The 25,980-nt window shown below is 37.0% G+C and overlaps 1 protein-coding gene across 3 annotated transcripts in view; it reads left to right on the forward strand.

Moving 5' to 3' along the window:
• The window catches only part of DOCK2 (dedicator of cytokinesis 2), a 495,629-nt gene that overhangs the window by 401,373 nt on the left and 68,276 nt on the right, over window positions 1-25,980 (forward strand). For all 3 annotated transcript variants that reach the window (XM_037906215.2, XM_043520976.1, XM_043520978.1), the window contains 3 exons: window positions 16,775-16,875; window positions 16,968-17,026; window positions 22,931-23,079. In XM_037906215.2, coding sequence (XP_037762143.1) covers window positions 16,775-16,875; window positions 16,968-17,026; window positions 22,931-23,079 — 309 coding nt within the window. The remainder of the gene's footprint in view (window positions 1-16,774; window positions 16,876-16,967; window positions 17,027-22,930; window positions 23,080-25,980) is intronic.

Consider the following 25,980-nt stretch of genomic DNA (forward strand, 5'->3'; position numbering starts at 1 on the left):
TTGAATGTGTGCAGTGTGAACGATCTCCAAATTAGATTCAGGAATACTGGGAGCCAGTGTAACAGCAGCTAATGTAATATCCTTAACAGAGCATTATTAAAATTACCCAGATGGAATAAGTTCAGTAGAGAAACTAGAAGATTGCATGTGTGTGAGTGAAGACAAAAATATGGTACTCTATTATTTATAGATGCATCTACAAGCTATTTGCAAATAACATAAGGAGTATCTTACTAAATGTGGTGGCCTGTTCAGAAGGCAGTGAAGGAGGAAGATATCTCTGTATGGAGAAAATAGGATTTGTTAGTCCTTCCAAAAAAAAAAGAAAATTGGGAGAAGGTCCTTGTCGTTTAAAAGCACTGTGCAGTTGAGAATTTTTCATAGACATGACTACGTGGTAGACCATCTAACCAAACAGAACAACTGGACTGTGAAATGATTGAGCAAACAAAAAAAGGCTGTTAAGAATAAAAGCATCGGGGAGAATTCCACTACTGAGATATAGTCCATTAAATGGAGGAAATAAGGTTGCTGGTCTTTTTGTGAGATTCAAAGACAGGATTGCATTTTAACTGAAAGTATGCATCCACCTGCAAGGCAGGAAATGATACCAAAATTGATAACAATGTATATAATGAAAGATACAAAAGGGAGTTATGTATCTAGGGAACAATGAATAGACTTTTTAAAGTTTAAGATTAAAATGAAAAGCCATGCAGTCAAAACCAAAAATATTACAGTCTGCAAAGACAAACTACAATAGGATGCACAATACAGCAGTGATGTGCTGCTTTATGTTCTATCAAGGGGTTCCCAATTAAATTTCCTTCCTTAGGCTGTAATAAGCTCAGTGCCACGGGTACATATTCTTACAGAGTAGAAGGATGAGGGATTATGAATCAATTGTTTTTCCGTTTAAATAAACACTCATTTGTAACCAAGGAGGGAGGCAGCACCACCTCACAAACTTATAACATGTAGTACTTTTCTGGATATATTATCCCTGTGATCTTTAAACAACAACAACATTGGGACACAATCAGCATTGAGTGTAAGAATGGGCAACCCTACTGAGTTTTGGGAACTTTGGCCTCTAATTTCAATGCTGTTGCAATCACATCATGCCTGAATTTTGTCCACTGAGTATATTTATGATAGGCCATATCAATGAAGTCTTGTGAATTGAAAGGGATTGGTAGAGATTGAGGGCCCCTTCTCTGCAACTTCTATGCAAATACCTTCAACTTAATACCATTTTTCTATTCCAAACAGAAAAATAAATTAATACAAATAAATAAATGTTCTGAAGACGCATTTATGTTTGAGTCCTAGGGATAAATCATCTGTTACATCAGAGGATCTGTTTAGATTGTCTGCCCTTAAAGGCTTTTAAAACTTGTTGAGTTACAGATGGTTTGGAGGAATAAGGTATTGTGGACAGACCACTTTATCACTTATCTATTGGATCTTCACAATCTATTGTCTCTGAATACAGTGGCCCCTAAACAGTCAGATGACCTGAAATTGATGAACAGGAGTGAACCTGACCAGATCCCTGTTCTGAATGTAACCAGTTATGACTGAGGTTTTGAAATCTTACACCATAGCTGTGCAGGAGGCACCTATCTTGTTGGTTGATCCATATGATGTGTTAAAAAGGAATCCTGCCCTGGAACTGCACAATTCTGTGTGTGTGTGTGATGAGCTATCTTCTTGCTTATCACAGGTTGTTTATGTTTGGTATTTTCCAATTATTTTGTGAATAAGGTAGCCAAGAATTAGATGATTGTCGGTATAGAAGATCAATAGACTTCTCTGCTTGAGGTTCTAGCATTGTTGGGGAATGGTGTAGTCCATGGCTTATAAGTTATATTCAAGAGTATCTTGTCTGGTGAAAGTCAGTGAGAAGGTGTTGGCTCCATTATTTGAGTTGAGGGGCAAGATGACAGCATTTTGGAAAGAGACAAATATTGAGCCCGGGTCCTTCATATAACACCAATCAAAGTTCTTGGAGTTTTGCATGAACAAGCACTGCAGAATTGAGCCTGGAACCAAATTTGATTTACACGCTATGTATTTGGGATCACTCAGTTGCCATGGAAAAACAGGACAGATTTCAATGGGGAGGCATGCAGTGTGCATTCTGCAAGAGAAGTAACAACACAACAGAGTTAGAAGAGGAGGGGAAGAATAATTGCAAATGGAAAGATGGAGTATATATCTTTATAGTGGCCAAGTTTGCTGATAACACAACATTGTCAGCCCCACAGCAAGCACACTATAGAGAAAACAAATTCAGTGTGATTAGGATTGATTAGGTATATGAGAGGATCGCAAAGTGCAGAGTGGGAGAGAGTGGGGACCAAAAATATTCATCAGACCTTAAGTCTAGAAACCAAACCTCGACAACAGGACAAAGATTGTGAATATACATTAATTCTCTTTGTTCAGTATTGCAGTTAAAACTGGAAAGCAATGTCTTTATGCACAGAAATATGAGTTTCCGATAGAAGTCATGGCATTATATAAATCACTACCCCTCTGAGTTTAGGAAAATATATTCATTTTTGGCCTGTGTATTATTTGAGGTACACTACTGAGATGTGGGGGGGGAATCAACAAAGAACAAATCAAGTGATTTGTTTTGAACATGGGGGAGGTATAACAGTTGAGGAAAGGTTACATGGAATTGGCACTTACAAAGGGAGACTAAAAGCAGAATCTTAGAGAATGGTATGGTATGATATGAAAGTAACTTGTCGGTTAGATGCAGAACTTGATAAACGTATGACAATATATTTCATAACAGTGTTTTAATATTTTAACTTCTTGCTTGACTCTCCTGCATTTTGAATGTATGCATGAAATTCCTAGTAGAGCAGCTGTAAGCTGCACTGTATTCAGTGTCTATAATTTTCTTCTTTTACATTTTTTTTTTTTGCCTTGGCATTCAGTTCTCCTTTTCTGTGATATGTAACTCCTGTGAATGAACTATGAAATCATTTTTAAATGCCTGAAAAGGTACTTTAGTGTCTTAAAAGAAAAGATGGATTGCATCTAACCAGTCTGAAAACAAAGTCATGGGCCGGATGGATATTGAAGAAACACATTTCAGGAAGAAATACAAATCATCAAAGAAATTAGAGCTGGAAAACAGCCATTAGCTCAACCAGCTTGTTCTCATTTTCTTCACAAACAGTTGTTGAAATATGGAAGTAGACTGGGTCTTGGGAGATGTGAATTCAGTTCAGAGCTCTGCCACAGACTTTCTCTATGACCTTGGGCAAATCATTTTGATTCTTCCATCCATCCAGTTCACGAGTGTTTGTTTTTATAGTGGGTGGATACAATCCACCTTTTCTTAAGATCTTAAATGCTATGTGGTCCACACTGTATGTTTGTTTGAACATGTCGCGTCCACAAAAAAGCGACAATTAGCGTTACTTTCTTCAGGGTGACTTGCAGTTTAGCCTGAACCAGTTTAGTGCCAATGTATATGGCACTAACCGATCAGGGGTTAATATCTCTTTTTCCTCAGCTCCATTTGTTCCATTTCCTCAGTTCCAAATTTGGATAGCAGTATTTCCCTACCATTGATGGCTTGGTCTGGACAGGACATCTTTCAGGATCAGAATGAAAACCCAGTGGCAGTACGGTAGATCCTGAGATCCCAGGAGATAGTTGGGACGGCAGCCACCATGTTAAAGCTTGCTGCAGCAGTGGTTGACAGACAACACCTTCGTCTCTTTGATTTCCCCCCCAAAGTCTTTTTAAGGACCCCAAAAGGCAGTGATGGATAGATTAGTGTATCCCTCATTATTTTTTTTCACCAGTTAGACCTAATTTCTGGCACACCAATTTTGATTTCCATTTTCACACGTCTCCTGTTTACCAGGCATGATCTTAACACAGCCCTTGAGTTATACCAGGGGCCTTTTTGTTTGGACTAATTCCGTTTTTCTTTCTCCCTTTGCACCTTTTCTCATCAACATTTATTGTTATAGATTATTGTGACATTTTATAAACTGTCACTCGCTTCTCACAGTCGAGCTCACAGTTAGGGTAAATACGTAGACCCAATTAATACAACTGTCCCCAAATTCAAGAGGCAGCTGCTCAGGTCTAAGAATGTAATGGGTTTGCTGCCTGGGTTCAGAGAGGTCATTATAAACTTCCTGCTTCTGGTGTTTGGGTATGATGTAATGTGCTAATGTCATTCCCAGAGCAATACCATTAACTGTGGAGTTCTTTGGACATAGTTGGGAAAAATACAAGGAGGTATCTGACTCCATATACAAAACTAGTAATAGAAGAGTCCAAAACTGGATTGGAGATTAAATAATGTCTTGCAGAGCACAGTATTTGCTGTTCATTTTCTTGATACACACAGCCTACAATACTCTATGTGCACAGCTTCCCTTTTAAAGCCTGAATTTCGCATCATATTTTGGTTGGAAGAGACAGAGGCTGTGCACATCTTAGAAACTTCAGTAAAGACAAATTACTGACAGGCAGGACTAAGTGGAAGCTGAAATATATAAAGCCTTGTGTTTCCATTTCCCAACTGATTCCACAGATAGATCTTCCAGTATTTTCAGAGGTTGCAGGTCTAGCTCTTCTCGCAGTGTAATTCTCAAATATTTTCTTTGAATCTTCCCTATTGTCTCTTTCAAATACATGTTATAACTCTTTTATCATATCCCTTCATCTTCAAACTGAATATCAGCCAAACAAATAAATATAATGCAAAGTTATGTTTGCAAATGTATTCCCTCTCTAGATATGTCACTACTGCAAAGTTTAACTGCCTCCATCCCCTTTTATCCTTTCACTGGCTTCCTCTTGCCTTCCACATCAGAATTAAGCTCCTTGTCTTCAAGGTCCATTGTACCTGCTCATTCCTCTACTCTCATCTTTTAACTTACACATTGACCCACTCCAGCCACATGATTTTAACTTTTCTCTGGCTTTCATGCCTTTCCCCTTATTCCTCTTTTTACATGCAATATCCTTTTTTTGACTGGTTTGCAATGGCCCAACTTTCTCTTTCAAATTCATCCTTACTAAACTTCCACAAGGCCTATTAAACCTTGCCCTTCCCACCTCCCATTGAAGATTTTTTTTCAAACAGCCTCTGAAATATAATTCATAAAACATTAAAGCAAAGCATCAAGGTTGCACAGTTAGTCAAAGTCAGGGGATATAAATATAAGGTCCAGCATTAATAGTCATGCATTCATGTTGCACAGACTGATTTGTATTCCTGCTTTTGTGGTTAAACGTGAAGCTTACTGTATTGCCCTCTGTGTTGTAAAATGTTAACCCTGAAATACACAAAGTAGCTGAGTTGATGCTTGTATATGAAGGTTAACTGTTGTTTTACCTGAGCTGGTGAATGTGCAGTTGTAATACTTCAGCTACACTGTTCTCCAAAAATGATTGGAGAAGAAACCCTGTGGTGGGGTAGCAGGTTGAGAGTGAAGTAGAACTGACCCTCCACATGCAGAAGTTTTGTATTTTTAAAAATATTTATTATAAGAAACGTCCTGGAAGGGGCAATAGAAATAAAGGATGAAGCTACACATACAGAACCATCACAGGCACTTACAGGCCAACTGTGACTGTTAATGAAATGTCTAATCTGGGCTAATCTTCAGATTTGAAATCCCCTTAGCCTTTTACCTCTCGGTCTAGATTGCATAGCCAGGACAGGTTTACTGCATCTGGATCTTTTCCTTTTCAGTTTAATCTTTTCTTGCCACAGTGGCCCACTAGCAGCATTAGTTCTAGTCGAGGAGGGTAGAGTTTAGAACCCCCTGCCTTTCTTCACATTTCCAAGTTTATTTTTAAAATTCACATTTGTATCATACCTTGGTACTATATGGTAATGAGAGGACTTTTGTCATCTAATATACACATTACCACAATGCACTAAACTCTTTCTACATATGATAACCCCGCCAATATTTTCTTTTTCTGATCTTCAATTGTTAAGCATGGGATGAGAAGCCATTTATTAACCTGTGGAATCTACCTAACTTGGCAATAACTGCAAACTGTCTTCGAAACGTAAACTTGTAGGTATGTTCTTGTCCTGTTTCTCCTGACAAAGAGTTTCCTGAAGTTGTAGCTCAGAGATGAGATTGTTATTTATTAGGTTTACACCAAACATAAAACCCATGGCGAAATATGGTTCATGTGGTACCCTTTGCTCAGTAGTAATACAGAATAGCAGTTTAACTGCAAGTCAAGATAACGGTCTTATTGGCAGTTCTAAGTAGGGGGATTCATACATTTGCCCTCATTTTGCTATAACCAGTGCTGTCTTTCTTTCACTTCTTAAAATAAATGACAGTGAAACTTTATTTTGGTTTGCTATCCTGATATAGTTGTATTTAAAAATATTTTGATTATTCTAAAATCTTTTCCTCTTCTGAACTGGTAAAGGTAAAAATGGGTTGAATCGGTATCTTGGGTTTAAAATAGTATCTTTCATACTGGAGGATCTCAAAAGTGGTTCACAGCACCACAATAGCACAGTACCACTGACATGAAGACAGCTCTCGGAGGGGAAAGTGGCACACAGTTGGCACAAGGGCACTGCACAACAGTGGAGGGGAGGAGAAATGACTAAAGACACCGGGACAAATTTGTACCCTTGAGATAAGTGCCATGGAAACTGTCATTTCCCTGCAGGTCTAAGAGGATACAGCTTAAGAACTCCTTCACGTTCATAAGGGTTTCATTAATAGAAAACAGACTCAGAACTATCTCATCAACTAGGTATTTCTAATGTAGCCATCACTGTGATATATGAACACCAGCTGAGCTGCCAAACACCACTTTATTAAGGGAAGATTTTCCCTCTTTCTTGATGCTTTTAAAATGATCTCCCTTTCCTGAGGTAAAATTGTACAGTTTGTTTCAATAAGATGCTTAAATCTCATTTTTAAAACAAATTCTTCTTCATTCTGACTATTAAGGCTTGAGGGTCCTGCAAACTCATTTATTTAATAAAGAATAATAATTTGCCATGGCAAGTCATCTCAGATGTGTTCAACACACTGTATTTTGCTGCTGGGTATCAAGAGTTAATTTTGTAAGATTTTGTCCATTTGAGATTTAGTGGATAGAAACTCATTGCTTAGTGTGTTCAGAAAGGGGCAAATCCCATCCATAGCAGCAGAGATTCCAAAATGCAGCAGAACCAATACAGTTCCTCTGCATGGTGGTAGAGGGATTTGGGAGTTAGGGCAGTTGCTGTTCAGTCCAGCTCTGTAGAGGATCCTTGTGCATTTACATGCAACATGACTGTAGAAGAGGGGTAAGTAGTAAATGAGGTGAGCACTTGACAGTGTCTTGCGTTCCACCAGCCTTAAATCTGAAATAGCAACTTCAGAGCACATAATCTGCAGTTGCACACCCAACCTAGTGTTTTAGGTTGGACCAGTGGTTCTCAACCTATTTACCATTGTGGGCTGCATATGCAGCTCTTCATGTATTATGTGGGCTGCATCCACACATTATATATACTACCTGTATGACCCTAAGGATGTCACATGTGCTGCCAGCTGTGTGCTGATTGGGCTGCGGGTTGAGAACCACTAGCCGAGAACAGGATTTGATACATTGTTCTGTATTTCTGCAATATAAGTATCTATGGATATCTCTAAAATATTTTGCTATATTTACAGTAAATCTGACAGTCCCAAACTGCCTAATTTTGGACAGTTCGGGGACCTTTTAGTATTTCAGGTTTAGCTTCCAAACAATTTCAAAGGCCGTTGTAAAGTTGTATGGTAACTGTACAATCTTCTTTGATCAAACTCAAAATTGATTGAATTTTCTCCGATGGAATGGTCACTTACGTTGTTGTATCCACCAACAGGCAGTCTAAATATATTTAGCACAGCAAATATTTGTGTGTTCAAAACTGCCTTTATTTTACTCTAAAGAATGTTACAGCTAATTTATAACTGCTCAGCTGTTAGTGCTATGAGCAAAGATTTCTAAGACAAGCAAATGTTTGATGGTAATAGAATTTTAGGAATGAGAAACATACACCCATGATAACATACATGAAAAGATATGGTAAAATGTTTTTTGTAGAAAAGAAGCAGAAACATGTTAAATACATTTAAATGTAAATCACCATTTCAGTAATTCATGACAAAATATTTTTACAGCACTACACAGTTAACAAAATATGTCTTAATAATAATCCTCAGTTTTACTATCTCATCTTTCTATATGTCTCAAGATCTAGGAGAGAGAGTTATTTTATTTTATTTAGGACCTGCTCCTTTCAGTCTCAGAAGTCATTTACTTTTTTTCTTTCTTCGTTTTTTAGAAGAACACAGTGTTTGGTTTTCCAACTAAGTGTTAATATGAAGAGAAAAATGAATACAGGAGTTTTAACTTCTATCATCTTCCCTTTTATTTCTATTTATTTTTATGTATCCCCTGGTAGTGCACTGTTACATTTTACTTTTATAAACAATGGGCATTTAGAAATTGACATTTGCTTTTTTCTCCTGCTAGTCACTTATGTCAGCAGTCAGACATTATCTTGGGATAGGAGCACTGTCTCTGTCTGGATTTGATGTCACTGTCAATGCATGGCTCCATCACCTCAAGGTCTGGGAGGAGCCCTGTTATATGTAGTCATTACTTCTATTCAGTGACTGAACACATCAACATTATAATGCAGTCAACTTCCACACCACCCCAATGCCACTTCATTTCTTGAAATGACTTTATATTTGCAGCATTCTTTCTGTAGTCTTTCTGACCAAGGGTGACAGCTTCTGACATTTTAGGGACAGGAGAGATGGTGCTAATAGAAACCGTTTTGTTGTGTTATTTGTAGTGAAATATAAAGAAAAGCATTACCTACAAAACTGTCATGCAGGGTTCATCCCTGTTGACTCCTGTTTTGCCACTTAACAGCCCTTCTTATAGGACTTTGGGAAGGAAGTGACATGTGTATACTATTAGTAATTCTGTGCTCACTAGCTATAACCCTACTACAGGATTTTGTTAGAAAATATGCACCCAGCCGCCACCCCGTAATGCCAGAATAGGTTCTCACTTCAAGGGAGATAAATACTGCATGTTTTTCTGTCTTTCTCTCATTTACTATTCACAGGTTTCAGAGTAGCAGCCATGTTAGTCTGTATCCGCAAAAGGAAAAGGAGTACTTGTGGCACCTTAGAGACTAACCAATTTATTTGAGCATAAGCTTTCGTGAGCTACAGCTCACTTCATCAGATGCATTCAGTGGCTTAGTTATTAATTCTTGGAAGCTGAGTATTACTAACTCTTGGAACTAACTCGCTGAACCTCATGTTTTAGCATCAGCATAGCACAATGGCACAGCTTAAGATAAATGTCTATCTTAAAGATTCTGCTAAAATAACCCTCAACATATTATAGATATACTTAGTAACCAGGGTGTTTATGTACTGTAGTGAGTCTCTCTAACTGCATGTGGTATGCTGTTGTTATCATTTAGTAGTATTTGTATTTCTGTAGGACCTGGTCATAGACCAGTATCGCTGCATTGCCAGTCCTCCTTTGTGAGTCTTCTGTGGCCAGAGTGGAAGGAAGTAGTCTCAGTTTGTTGTTCTACATTACTCTGGAAATTAATATTTATATATGGGACTCACATGTCCCTTATCATTCCTAAGGCCATACGGATGGACATATATTTGTGTACCACTTTCACCTCATGTGGAAAAGTCTTATAAAGCTATATATGTAGGACACCAATGGCATTATATAGAAATGTAATAAAGTTCTAAGAAATTGCAATACCCTTTTAAAGGAAAGAATATTGCGTAGCTTTTATTTAATTGTATTGCACATCTACAACTATTAAAACTTTGGGATGGTTAAAAAAATCTAGAGAAACAGTATTATATTAGGATTTTTCATGAGGGACATCATAACTTTCCCAGTCCTGTGCTTGCTGCTTCTTATGTGCCCTTCAGCCTGCTGTTGTAGTATTTTTGCATTTGCATTGCAATTTTGCAAATTGTGTTGATGTTAATGGCATCATTAGACATGAAGCAGACAGCAATGCAAAGGACTGGAAGAGGTCTACTTCATTGAATCTTTGAAGGCTTAAAAATTAACCAAACTGTTGTTGACCTACAATATGTGCTACGCTTCTTTAATAACCTTCTGTTTTCATTAACCATGAAACATTTTGGCTTAAGTACTATCTGCACAGATTCAGAAAAGCAAAGAAAATAACTTGATCGAAATCCTGCAAGGTTTTGCTAATTGTTTCCTTTGAAAAGATGCTGAGTTCTGTCTACTATCAGTGACTTCAGTGAAACTTGGAAGTACTCAACAAGTCATAGGATTGAGCCCCAAAAAGATTAACTTCTAACCTCTAGACTTTCTGAATGAGTTATGACTGGAAGGCAAAGTGAGTTTCTTTGTCTCTGCCTATTTAAACTTTGCTTAACTAATAACAGAAGGCATATTATTTATAAAGCTAGAATTTCTATTACATGAAATGAAGTACTCAGGGTCGTATGATAAAATGCTGATTGGATGCATGTTATAACCAAAATGAATCAGGATGGGTAATTAGGTGTATATGTATGCATGTCCTACGGCTGATTTGTATTGCAATTTGGTTACCCTTCCGCACTATCTATCCCCTTTCTAACCATACTCTGGTGTCTTAGCCCGTGTATGCATAATCAACAATTTAAGAATGCAGAGAATATTGTCATCATTAAAACTCCTCCTATATGTTTTTGCTGTTCTAGGACAGGTAATAACGTTAGTGTAATGTAGGTTGGTGAAATTACTTTAGAGATTATAAAAATCTGCTCAAAGATATCAGAAAAATATTTTGAGAAGCAACTGAAACTACATCTTTACAAGCCAACATTAATTACATTGTTAGCTTGTTTGCAAACAGATATTACTGTTTATAATATTGTACACAATGACTTTATCAATAATATTACCATATTTTAAATATATTATGGCCATCAAATATTGTTTGTATTAATTCATTGCTGTGGCTCAGGTATTAACTTGAAATGAATGTCATGGAGTTTTACACAGTCTAATTTAATGGAATTAAATTAATTATATCCATATCTTTTGTCAAGCAAGGCATAGAGTATAACCAGTGAATGGCAATGATATTGGCCTGTGGATATAAACAAAGTATCAAGATTCATTGTTTACATGATTGATCATGGTGAACTACTTACATAAAAAGAAAAGGAGTACTTGTGACACTTTAGAGACTAACAAATTTATTTGAGCATAAGCTTTTGTGAGCTACAGCTTATGCTCAAATAAATTTGTTAGTCTCTAAGGTGCCACAGGTACTCCTTTTCTTTTTGCGAATACAGACAAACACGGCTGCTACTCTGATACTTACATAAAGTAGGTATGGCATTTGTATGACTTACGCAGTCAGTAGAGACATCAAAACAAAACCAACATGACTTTCCCCCATCCGTAGCTTTGGCAGGGGCGGGGGGCACCAAGGATGAAAACCCACTCAGGTATCACAAGAGAAATGAGTCTCTAGATAGTATTTTAAGAAATTAAATTAATCAAGACAAACAGTTGTAGGTTATTTTTATGAGGTACTAAGTACAATATTCAATTTAATGATATTTATACAGTCACTTTGTAAGTGACAAATCTGTGAGGATTGGCAATGGAGCATAATCTTTCACTTCATGTTATGGCCTTCTGTTCCATGAAATATTTAAGCTAGCATGAGCTCAAGAATGGCATTCCTGGCAGAGTGGAGGGGCAGCCAAGTAATGTAATAGGAGACAAGTGGATAAACAGGGAGAACAGAACTCTGAAGGGCCTGGAAGAAGAGGACAACAATCTTGAATGTGATATGGTAGAAAGCAGGAGCCAGTGGAGGAATTCAAAAATGGAGGAGGATACCAGGCTGGAAAGATTATTTTAGCATCTGCTGTTGAATGGATGTAGGGGGTGCTGTGTATATCAAAGACATTGGAGAGGAGGAAGTTGCACTATTGAGGATGGCAGGTGGTAAGAGCTCAACAACAACAAAAGCTGTGTGAATAATAACAAAAGGTTTGATTTTGAACATGTTGTAGAGGAAGAAGAATTTGGATACTGGCTGAATGGGTGAGGCAAAGGAGAGGAAGGGGTCAAACATGAAGCTCAGATGTTGTGCCTGCTTGAAGAAATGGATGGTAGTGGTGTCAACAGTGTCCAGGATAGGAGAGAGGGATGTCTGAGAGGACATCGAAGGTGTTCATTTTTGGCATTGCTACATTTAAATTGAAGATGAGACTTTATGGATGAGGATTCAGAGATTGAGCTGAGACACGACAAGCGTGGAAATAACGATTTGTGACTCATTGGCATAAAGATGGTAGCAGCATCCTAGCGAGCAGATGAAGTAATAGTGCCTATTGCAGCTAACTCGGTTTGGTCTCTTTCCCAGTGGACAAATGTGCTTATCACCAAATCACCACTCTACTTGGCGCAAACAAGCAGCTGTAGTTTAGAGAACTTGATGTGAGACCAAAAATAAAAATACCTGGGTTCTCTTTCCAAGCCAACTCTTACCATTTACCAACTGTGAGACCCTGAGCAAAAGTCATGAGCTTTCTGGCTTCATTACCTCATGTTCAAAAATAAATAAATAAATAAAGGTTATCATGTTTACTAGCCTTTTGTAACACACTTTGGGATGTCTGGGTGAAAAACAGCTGCTTTAAGTGCACAGAGGTTGAAAGTCTCAGGGGAGAGACTAAGGATTGAACGTGCCAAAGAGTCAGGCCCCCTAAGTCAGGATTGAGGCCATTTGGCAAGGCAGCAAGTGGGAAGCTATTGCTGCTACTGTCCATCCTTTATCTGTTCAGTGAAAATATAGTGGACGTGAGTTTCAAGAGTGCAACCTGGAACTTCTTATGAGCACTGTGTTCACACACAATTAATTAAAGCTTTCTGCAATTTGTGCTTTCCTGCTTTTCAGTTCAAAATCAGAAATCCCATTAGATCATTTTGTCCCTTTCGCTTGTCACTTCTAACCTGTTGCACTGTCTGTAGGTTTGAACTTTTCGCTCATATTTATTAAGCCCCATTTCTATGCTTATACCTCTGTTAGCCACTTGTATTTTTCTAGTGCAACATGTACAAGAGGTGGTGAAAAATGTAAATTATTTCTGTGAATATTGATTCAACTCTTTACATTAAGTTATTGGGGCCATGTTTGTGCACCCCTTTTGCATTTGGTTTCTATCAGGAGTCTGACAATTGATTGGCATATTCTTTGTGTGAATATTTGTCCCAGTAATCTCCAAGTTAGAGGTTCAGTTTTTGCATAAACTGAATTTTAAATTTGCTCTCATTGACATTCACAATGAAAGTTCTTGCATGCTCATCCAATCAGAAAATGGAAATACTATATAATATATCTTACCAAAAACAGCTAAGCAATGCTGCTTGAACATCAATATTTGTGATAAATCCATAGAGTAAAAAAAATTGAAAAAATATTTAAAAAAAAATCCTGGCATTCACAATATTGCTTATGGCTAAAATCAAAGAATAAAATATTAATTGTAAATTATTCAACTGTAACGGGTATAAAGACAAATATATGTGAACATGGACAAAATTATTAGGAGCTAAAAATGTATTGTGAATTAAACCAAAACCACTCCCTAAAATCGATCATAATCATAGAATGATTATTTAATGTGATCCTTTTCTGTTTTCTGTGACATCAGGACCTCTTCTGTTGTTATGGCTCATGATTACATGAAACATTTTATTTTAAAAGATATGGCCCATTTCTCTACAAAATGTGTTCAAGAGCCCAATACACATTTGAAATTTGTTACATATTGATTCAGGTGCCACTGTCCTCTGCTCAATCCATAATGCACGAAGGAGCAAAGACAACTAAAAATGTCCATGTGAAATGGTGTAGTAGATTGAACACCTATAATTATTTCTGTTCTAAACTTTGATGTTCAGAGTTAATGTTTATTTTTGACTACATTAGTCAGAAACTTGGTAATCAAGTTTTCAATCCAAATGCTATTTTTCATGCAGTAAAAAGCTAACCAGACCCTTTTCTATCCAATTTAAAATACGCTGGACATCTGCCATCATATTTAACCTTTCTTTCACTTATAAGTGAAAATCATAAATCAGTCAACATAAATCAATTTGCCATTCCCAATGTAATGTCAAAAAAATCGCACTGTTGGTCAGTGAGTCTAAGCAAGTAATTATGTAGCTACAAGGGAAAATGTGTGAACAGTGTAGGTAGGCATTAGAGAATGTGTGAGGCATTCATCAGTTTCAAAAGTTTGCAGAAAAAGAGGAGCACCGTAACACCTTGCTGCTGTGCTTTCTCTTGCTGGCTAGCCTGATAGAATCAGAGAAGTCAAAACCAGCCAGATTTTCTACTCCTCATGAGATTGTTGGAAGCCTGTTGTGGTACCCTCCAGTTTCCAACTTGGCAATTGATGTGTATATATATATATATTCATTCATTCAAGTGTGGGTATAAATTCTGTGAATGCCTCTGTGTTCTACATAAATATGCTATGTGAACTTGCTCTCCAGTAAGTCCATTTAGTTTTTTTACCCATGCAGTTGTATTTCTAGGTTAGAGAAGTTCTGAGGAATCATGGAACACAGCACTGGAAGTCATGCAGTGTGGGTTCTCTTCTTTACCAGTGGGGTGTTTGACTTCTCCTTGCCTGCATTTCCCCATCGATAATATGGGGACAATGCTATACCTTGCACAGTGTTATGGGGCTTAATTCAGTGATTCAGAGCTTAAAGGTCCTTGACTAGCATATACTCTAGAAGTGCAAAATACTGTGTTTCCTACACAGTGAATCACTTCAGGGGAGGATGGGATTGCATTTTACAAGTAGAGAAATTGAGGGAGAGACATTAGGAACTTATCGTAGGGGCTCAGTGTCAGTCCTGGCATTAGAGATCATGCATCTCCAGACCTATTGGTGGGCAGGATTTCGTATGAGAAATTCCCACTTTCACCAATGGAATTTACCTGTTTATGGTATGTTTAACATTCATCAATAGATATAGAACCCCAAAGTTTTCAAAAGCAACAAAATGGTTCAAATTAATCAGTCAAATATTTTTAATAAGGCAAAAACTGGAGTTATTGAACCCGAATAATATTTATCTTGGGGGGAAATGTCTTCAAGTATTCTGCATTGCTATATACTGTCAAAAATTAGATTGAGGTGTGATTTAAATACTGGTAACAGACAAGATGCTGTCCTGTGTTGTGATAATATCCAAATGTAGGTTCCAATAAGATTCTGATTTGTCAGGATCAGTTTAGGACATCATTGAATTGTATAATGTGATCCAAGCCAAATGAAACCCTGGTGTAATTTGACTGAATTCTGTGGAGTTACACCAAGGATGAATATGATTTATGGATTGTAGATAGTTAAAACAGGACAGGAACAAAACCATTACTGTAGAGTCCTTCCATAAGGTTTTTTTAATAAGCAAAATCTGGAAAGGAAAACTGTAGAGAAGCTGTGGGGCACTAAGAAAGGAATATATTAATCTTAATGCAGCAGCTTTTTGACACTGTAGAAAAAGGATTTGAAGATTTTGTTTACTACAGGAAATGTTCCCATTTTACTCATATATATTTTGCTGGATGTTGGTATCTGTTCCAAATAATTTTAGGTTGTGCACAAAGAGCTCTTCAGATCTCAAAGGGTGAAACCCACTATGCTTTTAATGCTTACACGGTATGTAGGGTTTTGTTCAGGCCCTTCGCACCACGGTGAGTTTCTCTCTATCTAACTGGTAGGGAATAGTTTGTAACAGTCACATGCATTTTGTTTAATACTTCTAAATAAGTGCTGAATGCATTTACTGTCTCCTTTCAGCTATAGCATATACTAATCATCATCTTAAGCCATTTAGATATAATTAAACAACTTTTTTTAAAAAAGAAACCAATTAGAAGCATTTCTTACTATTTACAAGCCTTTTAAATTAGCATTTGCTTTAGCTTCTCCTGGGCTGGCCATTCTTCCAGTGGGAAAACTCTCATACCGCTGCAATATATAATCCTTTATCATTAAAGCACGTGGCAGAATTTCCCAGTATTTCATTTTGGTTAGCAAGAGAACAAACCAATCTGCTATTAGCAATAAGGAAGGATTGCACACTTAAAATATAGGGGTTAGTCTCCTCTCAGTGCGTGTGCATGACTCATCATTAATGGGAGGTACACAGGACCATATTTTGCCCTTGTTTCATGTGCAGAATTCCCTTCGGAATAAATGGGAGTTTTGCACAAAAACTGCAGTTAGAGTATGGCACAAAGAGGCCAGGCCTTTGTTAAGGAGACAATCAAATATGGCATAAATGCATTGGATGCCTCAGGATCTGGTGAGTAGTGGGATGTACTGTATTTTAACCAACCCTGCTGTGGTTTGTGGTGTATTGTTATTACCTAATGATCCCCACATGAATCTCCATTAGCACTATTTATTCAAATTCTGTTAAGAGCAAATGCAGACCAGTGGTTATAAAACCCCATCTCTCTTGCCTTTATGCTAATTGTGTAGTAGTAATGACAGACAACTCTGCATAATATTAAAACCTCGTGCTGCTTTCATCATTTTCCTTAATCAATCAAGGTTTATTTCATCAAGGTTTACACATGTTTTTAATATTACTTCTCATGTTAGTTCAAAACCATTATAACTTCCTAATATTCAATTTACAGCTGTGGAACAACTATTTTCACCTGGCAGTGGCTTTTATTACCCAGGATTCTCTGCAACTAGAACATTTCTCCCATGCAAAGTACAATAAGATCCTGAATAAGTAAGTATAATTTCAATATCTTAGATGATATTTTCTTTACTTTCATGATAAAATGTCAATAAAACCAGTGGTTTTTCCCTTTTCTCTTCTAGATATGGGGATATGAGACGTTTAATTGGCTTTGCTATCCGTGACATGTGGTACAAACTTGGTGAGTAATATGCAGTCTCAAGCACATCTGTACCTATAGTGCCCCCTCCCCCCCCCCCCCCCCCCCCCCCGCCCTTCTTCTTGGAAAGAGTCTGTGACATGATTCAGGAATTTTAAATAGATCTGATTTTCAGACTGTAAGATGTTCTTCCTTTGGCAGCCCAAGGAATTATCCAAAAGCTTATCCAGTGATTTTAATATTTTAGAGGACATTGACACATGAGTAAGATTTCTCTGCTAGTTGAACTTTGTTCACAAATCCCTAGACAGATCTGATAATTTTTTATTTTTTTAAGGTTGATAAAACCAAACCACGTCTGTTCAATGTAGCATTTTCCTCTATTAGAGTTTCACTATAATACAATGTCACTGAATTATGACTAAGTGCCAATGGAAAAAATGCATTTCATTTCAGCAAAATAAACATATGTTCAGAATGGAAATAACCTGGGATTAGGGCAGTAGCATAATTAAAGTGGAGGTAACAGACACCAGACACACCACTAAATTTAAACTAGCTATTACAAACATATAAACATATACCAACGCTCACAAATCTAGCCAGTGGACGATAAATATAATATTTATATTTTAAACATACCCATCTCTTACAGAGCTCCACAAAATATTTCCATGAAATAAACCTAAAAAATGTGCTTATTTTTGAGTCCATGGAATTTCTCCTCCCTTGGATAGCTGTGAAAATTTCAAGATACCTCTTAATTGTATACTTCTGGCTAAAAGTTTCAAGATGTGGTTGGACAAATTATATAAGACTCATTGCATTCCTGCCAGGCCCCTAGTTTATTCAGCCTAGCCCCAGATATTCAGATGAATCAGCAGAAGCCATATTTATTGGTTTTCCTTGGTGAAGTGACTGCCTTTTTAAGATCACAATTATCCTGTTGTATTTGCCCTTCAGTTGAGGATAGGCGTTCTCTTTGGCAAGTGTCAGATAACTTCAGCAGTTAACAGGGAATGGCTACCTGCTTTGTAGGTCTAGATGAGAGAGGTTGTTTATTCCTCCCCTGAAGACAATCCAGGATTTTGGAATGAGGTGGGAGTGGACCAAAATGTGTTTCAATGACTAGAAAAAAGCCTTACAGTGAGAGACTTGAAGAACTTAGGCTGTTTAACTTATCAAAAAGAAGATAATGAGGTGATTTGATTATGGTGTACAAGTATAAAGGGAGAAAATATGGGATATTTAAAGTCTCTCTAATCTAGTGGAGAAAGGCATAAGAAAAATCAATGGCTGAAAGTAATACCAAATTAGAAATAAGGCACACATTTTTAACAATGCGCATGATTAACCATTGCAACAAACTATCGAGAGATGTAATGGATTCTCCATCTCTTGATGTCTTCAGACCAAGATGCCTTTCTGGAAGATATGCTTTAGTGAAATGCAGATGACTGGACTCAATACAGGGTTAACTGGATGGAACATGTTATGCAGGAGGCCAGACTAGATGATCTAACTATCCCTTCTGACCTTAAAATCTATGATGGACTTTGTAAGAGGACAGAGGGTTTGACCCTTACAGGTAGCAAGACCGACATCTAGTCTTCTGGGTGATTAGCAGAAATAAATTCTAGACTTTTCCAGGTCTCTGTATCACCATATAGTCACAAGTATCGATCGCATATATAGTCTTCTACTCACATCCCTAAAAGCAGGGTGAGAATAATTTAAGGAGGATAAGATCGTCGTCGTCGTCGTCATTTCAGTTTGGGACTCACAAAAGAGCAGTGGCAGAAGTAACATTAAGTGGCTGTATGCAGGGTGTAATAATAGTGATGGGCCCAAAACTAACATGTGGTTCCGAACAGCCCCTAACCTTCAGACTGTCTGGAATCCTAGATCCAGTTTGAATACAAAACCACAGCAGGGGAAAAGGTAACTAATTCTGGTGTGGATTTTAGACAATATTGCTGAAATCTTCTGAGAATCCTTGCTTAAATTTTAAGAGAGAAGCTTGTGAGTTTTCAGATGTATAATAGACACCGTGCAGATGAAGTTATTTTGCTGGTGGCAGTGATAATGGAATGTGCTTACACTTCATTTATATGTACACCAGCCATAGAGACTAAGGCTGATTAAAAGGCATCTAGTGGATTTGGACGCTGATTTCCCATTAAAATTAATATGATTTGGATGGCCAAATACATCAGGCAGCTTTGAAAATCTCAGCCTAAGGGCCCAGTCTTGCTTCTGTTGAAGTTATCCTATTGTCCGATCCAGTTGTTCTAATTACTTGAATGTGAGCAGACCCTAAATATTTTGTACTGTATGTATAGCTACCTTTTTCATACTCCTCTAAATGATTACATGAAAGAGAAAAGCATTGTGATGTAGAACCCAATCTTAAATCACGTTCCTTTGTTTCCCAAATGGTACCCCTTCCTTTTCTGTGTACTAACCAGTGAAAATTGAATGTAGGGTCCCATATTAAGGAAATGGAGAGGAAAATATGTCTGGTTACTTTAAAATCATGGTGGCCTCTGAAAAGAGAGCATAAAGCTACAGTATGAAAGATGTCAGCTCACATTATGTTTGTGCATCTTAGAGGTAGAGTTCAGAAATGACAAATGTCCTTTTTGGTTACTGAACATGTAGCAACTCCAACCTATCAAACAATCATAGCTTCTGTTACAGCCCCAGGAGTCACTTTCTTTTATGTAAGGGGAGATCTAAAAGTCTAAATGGATTGGGGAGGAAGATAATTTGTTCCAAACAAAAAATCAACAAGTCATCAACAAGTAGAAAATATAGGGTATCATTAAAGGCTGCTGCATAATTAGCTTTCCTGCCATTTTGTTGGTCTAAGGGTATTCTAGGCAAATTTAATTATCTACAAATGAGCCATTTTCAGCTGTTTGCTCTACACTAAGCAATGACGGACTTCTGTTGAGTATCAAACATGAGTACTGCCTATCCCATCATTTTTTTCCCCCCTTTAACATGTAGGATTACTGTGGAAAATGCAGTGTCTGTTTCCTTCGCACATGTAGTATCACATTGTATTGATAGGTACAAGATTCTGTAATGTATTCACCTTTCTACCCAAGACTTCATTGTGACAAGGATTCCTTACATCAAAACATTGTTGTAGTGTGTCTTTTTCCCTGAATTTGTGCACCAATACATCTTATTTGAGGGGCATGAAATTTTCCCCTTACAGTGTGTCCAGATCTTCTTAGGTCTATATCTCCATCACCAAAGTTAGGATAGACACCAGAAGGGAGAGAGTATGTAGAAGCAGGAGCTATCTGAGCATCAGAAAGCAAAAACTAAAGCAGACAGTTGCTGAGGCTGTTATAACACCCTGTATTATGAAATCAATTAGACTTTTCAAATATGTACTGAAAGGGGCTGTGTTAGTTGCATAAAGACATGGAAAACATTCTTTTCGGCTAAAAGGCTTGTTTGAGTCTCTTTCATGAAGAGCAATGAGATTTCTTTGATATCTATATTTAACTGTGCGGTTGCCCAACTGGATGCAGATGTCCGTGCTTGCCTGTGCATTTTGAATGTTTGTTCTCAATACCTTGCATCAAACACACTCGTCCTAATGATCAGGTACTCTGTGGTAATGTCTTTTTAAACCCTGCAAATTCTTAATTGAAGACTAGAGCATTTCTTTGCTTTTAGACAGAGATTTTAATACAACAAATATTATTCAGGCAGGTCTGGTTAAGTCTTACTATTTTAGCGTATTGATTGTTTAGCTTTCAAAACAATCGTTTAAAAAAAAAAAAGAATCTGCCCAAGTAAGAGCAAAAGAAAAAGAAAGCCTTTGAAACCACTGTTGTCATTCTCATTCTTTAGAGTCTGGTAGCAGTAGGTGTGCCTTTTAAGTTAATCTCTTTTCCCAAATCAACCCTTGCTTTGTGAACCAAAAACATCTCCGCTATTATTTTTCTTAAATCCAGTAACATTGCAGAACATCTCTGGAGTCATTCCATTCACTCTGTATTAAACTGCCTGTACGAGGATCATTCTCTGCTTCTACTGCCCCTCCCCAAATCTAACAATCTATGCCATAGTAGCAGCCAGAAAAAAGGGCATCTTAGAAAATTCAGACCACAAAACCATGCTGTGTTATCTGTGTCATAACCATCATTTGATATTAATTCTCCTTGGATTTATTTGATCTAATTTCCAAACTGCTATTCTCTATTTAAAGAAAAGAACCTTCATAACAAATGTAAATACCGTAAATCATACACAGACCAAATTGTTTATTTAGACTGTGCTGCCTGGAGTAGGGAACAAAAAGGTAACATAGGCAGGTGGATTGAATTTGAGACTAGAAGGAAAGAACATTTTAATCCTGGCTCTGACACTAACTATCCTGTGTCCTTTGGCAAGTTCCTTAACTTTTTTGTGTCTCAGTTTCCTATCTTTAAAATAAAGAAACATAGCAGACCTACCGAAAAAAGGTGAGAGACTTAAGGGACTTGCTTCTGCAAAAGTTAACGACCAAATGTAGTGCTTACTATCATCAACATTTCACTTGATTGCAATGGGACTATTCATGATGGTAAGCCATACATCTGATAGAACCTTATGTGTTTTCAGGATCAGTCTTTTAAAGACTTTGAAGTGATAAAACCCTATAAGTGGTAAGTGTTGCTCCAATGAAAGGGTGGCCATTGTTTAGTAACAGTAAAATTTATTTTCTTTAGTTTCCAGTAGTTGTTTTTAAAAAGTATATTTCTTTATCAGGTATATGCAATCTATACCTCAGAGTCAGGGAGTCAGAATCTGTGTAGCCTGTTGCAACTAATCAGAGATCTGCATCCCCTTTGGAGAAGTTCTCCTTGTGTTCATCTTCATTGTACTATGGAAGGGGAAGCTCTTTTCCTAGATTCTCTCCATCTCCTAGAGTGATTCCTGAAAGAGACTTCTGCACCACATCTCATCACACCAGTATGAAACTGATGTGAGAAGCAAATCAGACTAGTGTGGTACTGATGCCCAGATGCTACAGTGATGGGCACCTTATATATTTTTTTAATAAATAAAATAAGACAAAGGAATTGTAAAGTTGGTCACATTTGTTGATGGGGATTCTTCTCTTTGCATGGAAGCACCAGATATTACACACTGCCAGAGGCAGGACACTGGATTTCATGGACAAATGTGGTCAGATTCATATAGAAAATCCTTTTTTCTATGTGAAACGATCAGCTTTTGGAGAATATTTAGTACCTGGTTTCTTTTCAGATATGACAATTGCTACAACAGTTCTATCATCTGTCATAATTGCAGATGTCTCCTAAAGCACAATCTGGGGGTTCTCTGACAACTGATGTAACTGCTGTGCTACAGGATTATTTGAGGTGGCTTTTCAGTAGTTGTGCACATGATCTAGAATACCTACCAGGATACAATTTCCGTTCTGGATTTTTAATGGTTGATATTATTCATTAAGAATAAAGGCTGATTTCCCCCCCCTATATAACTTAGATAAGAGAACATGTCATATAGCTATTGTAATAGTCTCTCCAATTGATTGGGGTTTTTGGGGGGGGGGGGCGGGGGAGTGGGGTGTCTTAGAGCCTGATTACTTTCTACAGCAAGCATGTACAGTAGAGTATTCAGTAAGATATGAAAAGCTGAAAAATTGAAAGGATGCCAAAGTGTGAATTCATTCAGCTGGCATGAATGCTCATTTCAAGCAGGAAATGACCCAGTACCTTGCAATGAGAATATATCCCTCAAAATGCCTTCTGCTTCTGAAAAAAGAATTGAGAAGGATGTGTAACTAACTGTGAGACCATTACTGAAACAGATAGTTATAACAGTATTTTAATGGCTAAAAATCTGAGATTGTTTCTTACCAAAGTGGTAGTTTTCTTCTCTTTTCCAATACTCCTTTCACCATTCTTTTTCTAGGCCAGAATAAAATCTGCTTTATTCCGGGGATGGTTGGACCGATCTTGGAAATGACTCTGATTCCAGAAATTGAGCTACGAAAAGCCACAATCCCAATCTTCTTTGATATGATGCTGTGTGAATATCATAAGACAGGAGAATTCAAAAAGGTAATAGAAAGATACACAGGATTTGTTTTAATAGCTACATTATTCTTAAAGATTTTGAATAGAGCTGGACATCTGCTGCAAAAAGGTATTAAGCATTTCTTAAAATTTAACTGTGAACTCTGTGCCGTGAGTTTTCTGTTTGCAGAAAGTGAAAAAAAACAGGAAATATTGTGCGACTATGTTGATGTGCAAGTGCAAAAGAAGTGACTTAATATAGCCCTATTTCTGCTTGTAAACAAACCAGTCATTCAAACATGAAACAGACACGCTATCACGAGATGTAAGAGATGAATGATCATACAGCAGAAATAGTAAGTGTTGAATGCAGAATACCTGAAGTAATAGTTCTAGTGAATAGTTTGCAAGACATGAAATATTATTACAGTTGGTTATAAAACCCAAACTTTTCCCACAGAAAACGTCAAAGGAAAAATCCCATTTCTAAACTTTTCAACCAAAATGTTAAGGTTTTCTATGACAATTTTGTAAATGAAACAAAAATGTTCATTTAATCTTAAAATGTCCATTCAATTTTGTTTTTCAAAAACTGATTTTTTTTATTTGTTCTTTTATTCCCCCTTTCTCTCCCTTCTAAAATCCCTTCCCCCTTTCTTCCACTGGAAAAGGCGGTGGGGGAGTGGAGAGGTAAAAAAGGTAAAATGATTAAGAACCTACTTTTCACAGATCTCTACTGTTTTCTAACTGGAAAAACTTTGAAAATAAAGTTTGTGAAAGTCAGGTTTTATTAAGGAAAATGCTTTTCCTCCCCATGAAATTTTTCATCTGGAATATAGAAAAATTTTGTCAACATACATTTTGATAAAAACAGGAAAAAAATAGTAAAAAATGTTGACCAGCTCTAATGTTCATGCAATATTTGTCAAAAAATTCACATAACAAACCAGTATGGTCCAGTGAGTAGGGTCCTGTACTAAGACTCAGGAAACCTGGATTCTAGTGCCAACTCTGTGACTGACCTACTGTGTGTCTTTAGACAAGTTGCTTTACCTCTTTGTCCTTTTGTTTCCCTTCCTGTGTATCAGATGGTAAGCTCTTTGTGGCATGGATTGTCTTAAGCTGTGTTTGTACAGCACCTAGCACAATGGCACCTCTAGCCACTGCTGCATGCAAATCATAAATGATATCAATCAGCCTGCCTGCATATTGATAAATGACAAACAAGACATTAAATTAGTACAAAAAAATCGGTTACATTTCACTATCTACAATGTTAGTTGAAAAAAATTGAGTACATTACTGGTGTGTGCACCTGTATATCTGTGCTTTAGCTTATATGGGACAAGATTTTTCTATTAGCTGAACCCGGAACAAAGTGGCAGGTGAAATTTCCAGTTTGTTTAGTATTTTAGCACAAGTCTTTTGGTTTAAGGCCAAGATTAAAAACCACTTTGCTTCTGTGCATCTGTTCTTTCCATGTCCTAATAGTCCTATATTTTGCCTTCTTAAAAATGTTTTCCTCTTCTTGGCTTATACTTCATCTGTTAGGATAGATGCATACCTACATACACCAAAAAACCCTGGAAACACATCAGTCAAACTGACTGATTTTCAAGGACAAAAGCTTAAGGACCTAGAAGATGCCAGACACTCACATGATCCTTACATTATGCGGATATAAATATGTTTCAGGTGATATTTTTCTTCAGTGTAGAGGAACAAAGATGTTCATTTTAGTACACTTTAAGAATAATTGCCTAATAGTTTTCATTGGGTAGTCACTCATGCTGCATTATTATTTTATGCTGTTTGTTATACTTCATTGGACTCCATAGTGTTACTTCTGAAATAAAAATCACTTTTATGAGTTGAAAAGCATGTCTCCTCTTTGCCTGCTATTGCATTGGCATGATTAAGATAAACTTTTTTAAAATTCACAGTTGAAGTTTGGACTTCGAGAAAAATACACATTGGAAAGGAATTGGGTTGTAGTAATTTAGCAATTTTCACCTCATGGATTAGTAAAGTTAAAGAAAAGACACTAATGGAAAATAAAGTATATTTATGCATAATATGCAAGCATTGAAGCTCTAGTATTTGTTAATGGATAGTTTTAAAGTGGACAGTAATATTGTTTCTGAAGTAAGATATTTTCTTTAAAAAGATCAAGTGTAAAATTTTCAAAAATGAGTTGGGCACTTAGGAGCCATTCAATTAAACTTTAGTCTTCTGTGTGCCTAAGTCGCTTTTGAAAATGGGATGTGGTCTTCTACATCCCTCAGGTGATTTTGAAATTTCCACCCAATTCAGTTAAGGATATGAGGATTAGCTAAATTTATCAAATACTATTGTACTTCAGCCATTCTTAGAAAATATCTTTAAAATTATTTGGTGCTGTATCTTTTAGGAAACAACCTGGGGGTGGGGAGGAGAAACGCCACCATAGCACCCTATTACCACCATAGGAGTGCCTGTTGATGTATTGTAGGTCTAAGTCCACAACATACAAGTATATTTCTTTTGGGAACTATTGCCTCCAGTATACACATGTAACTCCCATTGACACAAAATAGAAATTATACCCAGGCATGGAGGTGATTTGAACTGTAACAAAAAAGTATAGTGATTAAGAGTATCTGTAAACCATCCTTGCTGGAATGTCCCAGCAAGACCTCCAAATGAAAGAACATGATCAGAGTGGTAAGCCACTAGTATTTGCTATAATTGAGCTGATAAAACATCAACCAAAAAGAGAGATGCAAAAAAACTTGCTTTTGAAAACCTTTTTTCTAAGAACAGTAAACAGTGTACCTCTTTGCAGAGTAAATGAAAACATTATTAAAATAAACATGGATTTAAATTAATCTTTACAAAGATTTAACTTTGGCTTATGAAAGATTAATTCATATGTAATAATATTTCCATTCAAGTAAGCCATGTCTA

Source organism: Chelonia mydas, chromosome 8, assembly GCF_015237465.2.
Source record: "Chelonia mydas isolate rCheMyd1 chromosome 8, rCheMyd1.pri.v2, whole genome shotgun sequence".
In the NCBI taxonomy this organism is placed as follows: Eukaryota; Metazoa; Chordata; order Testudines; family Cheloniidae; genus Chelonia; species Chelonia mydas.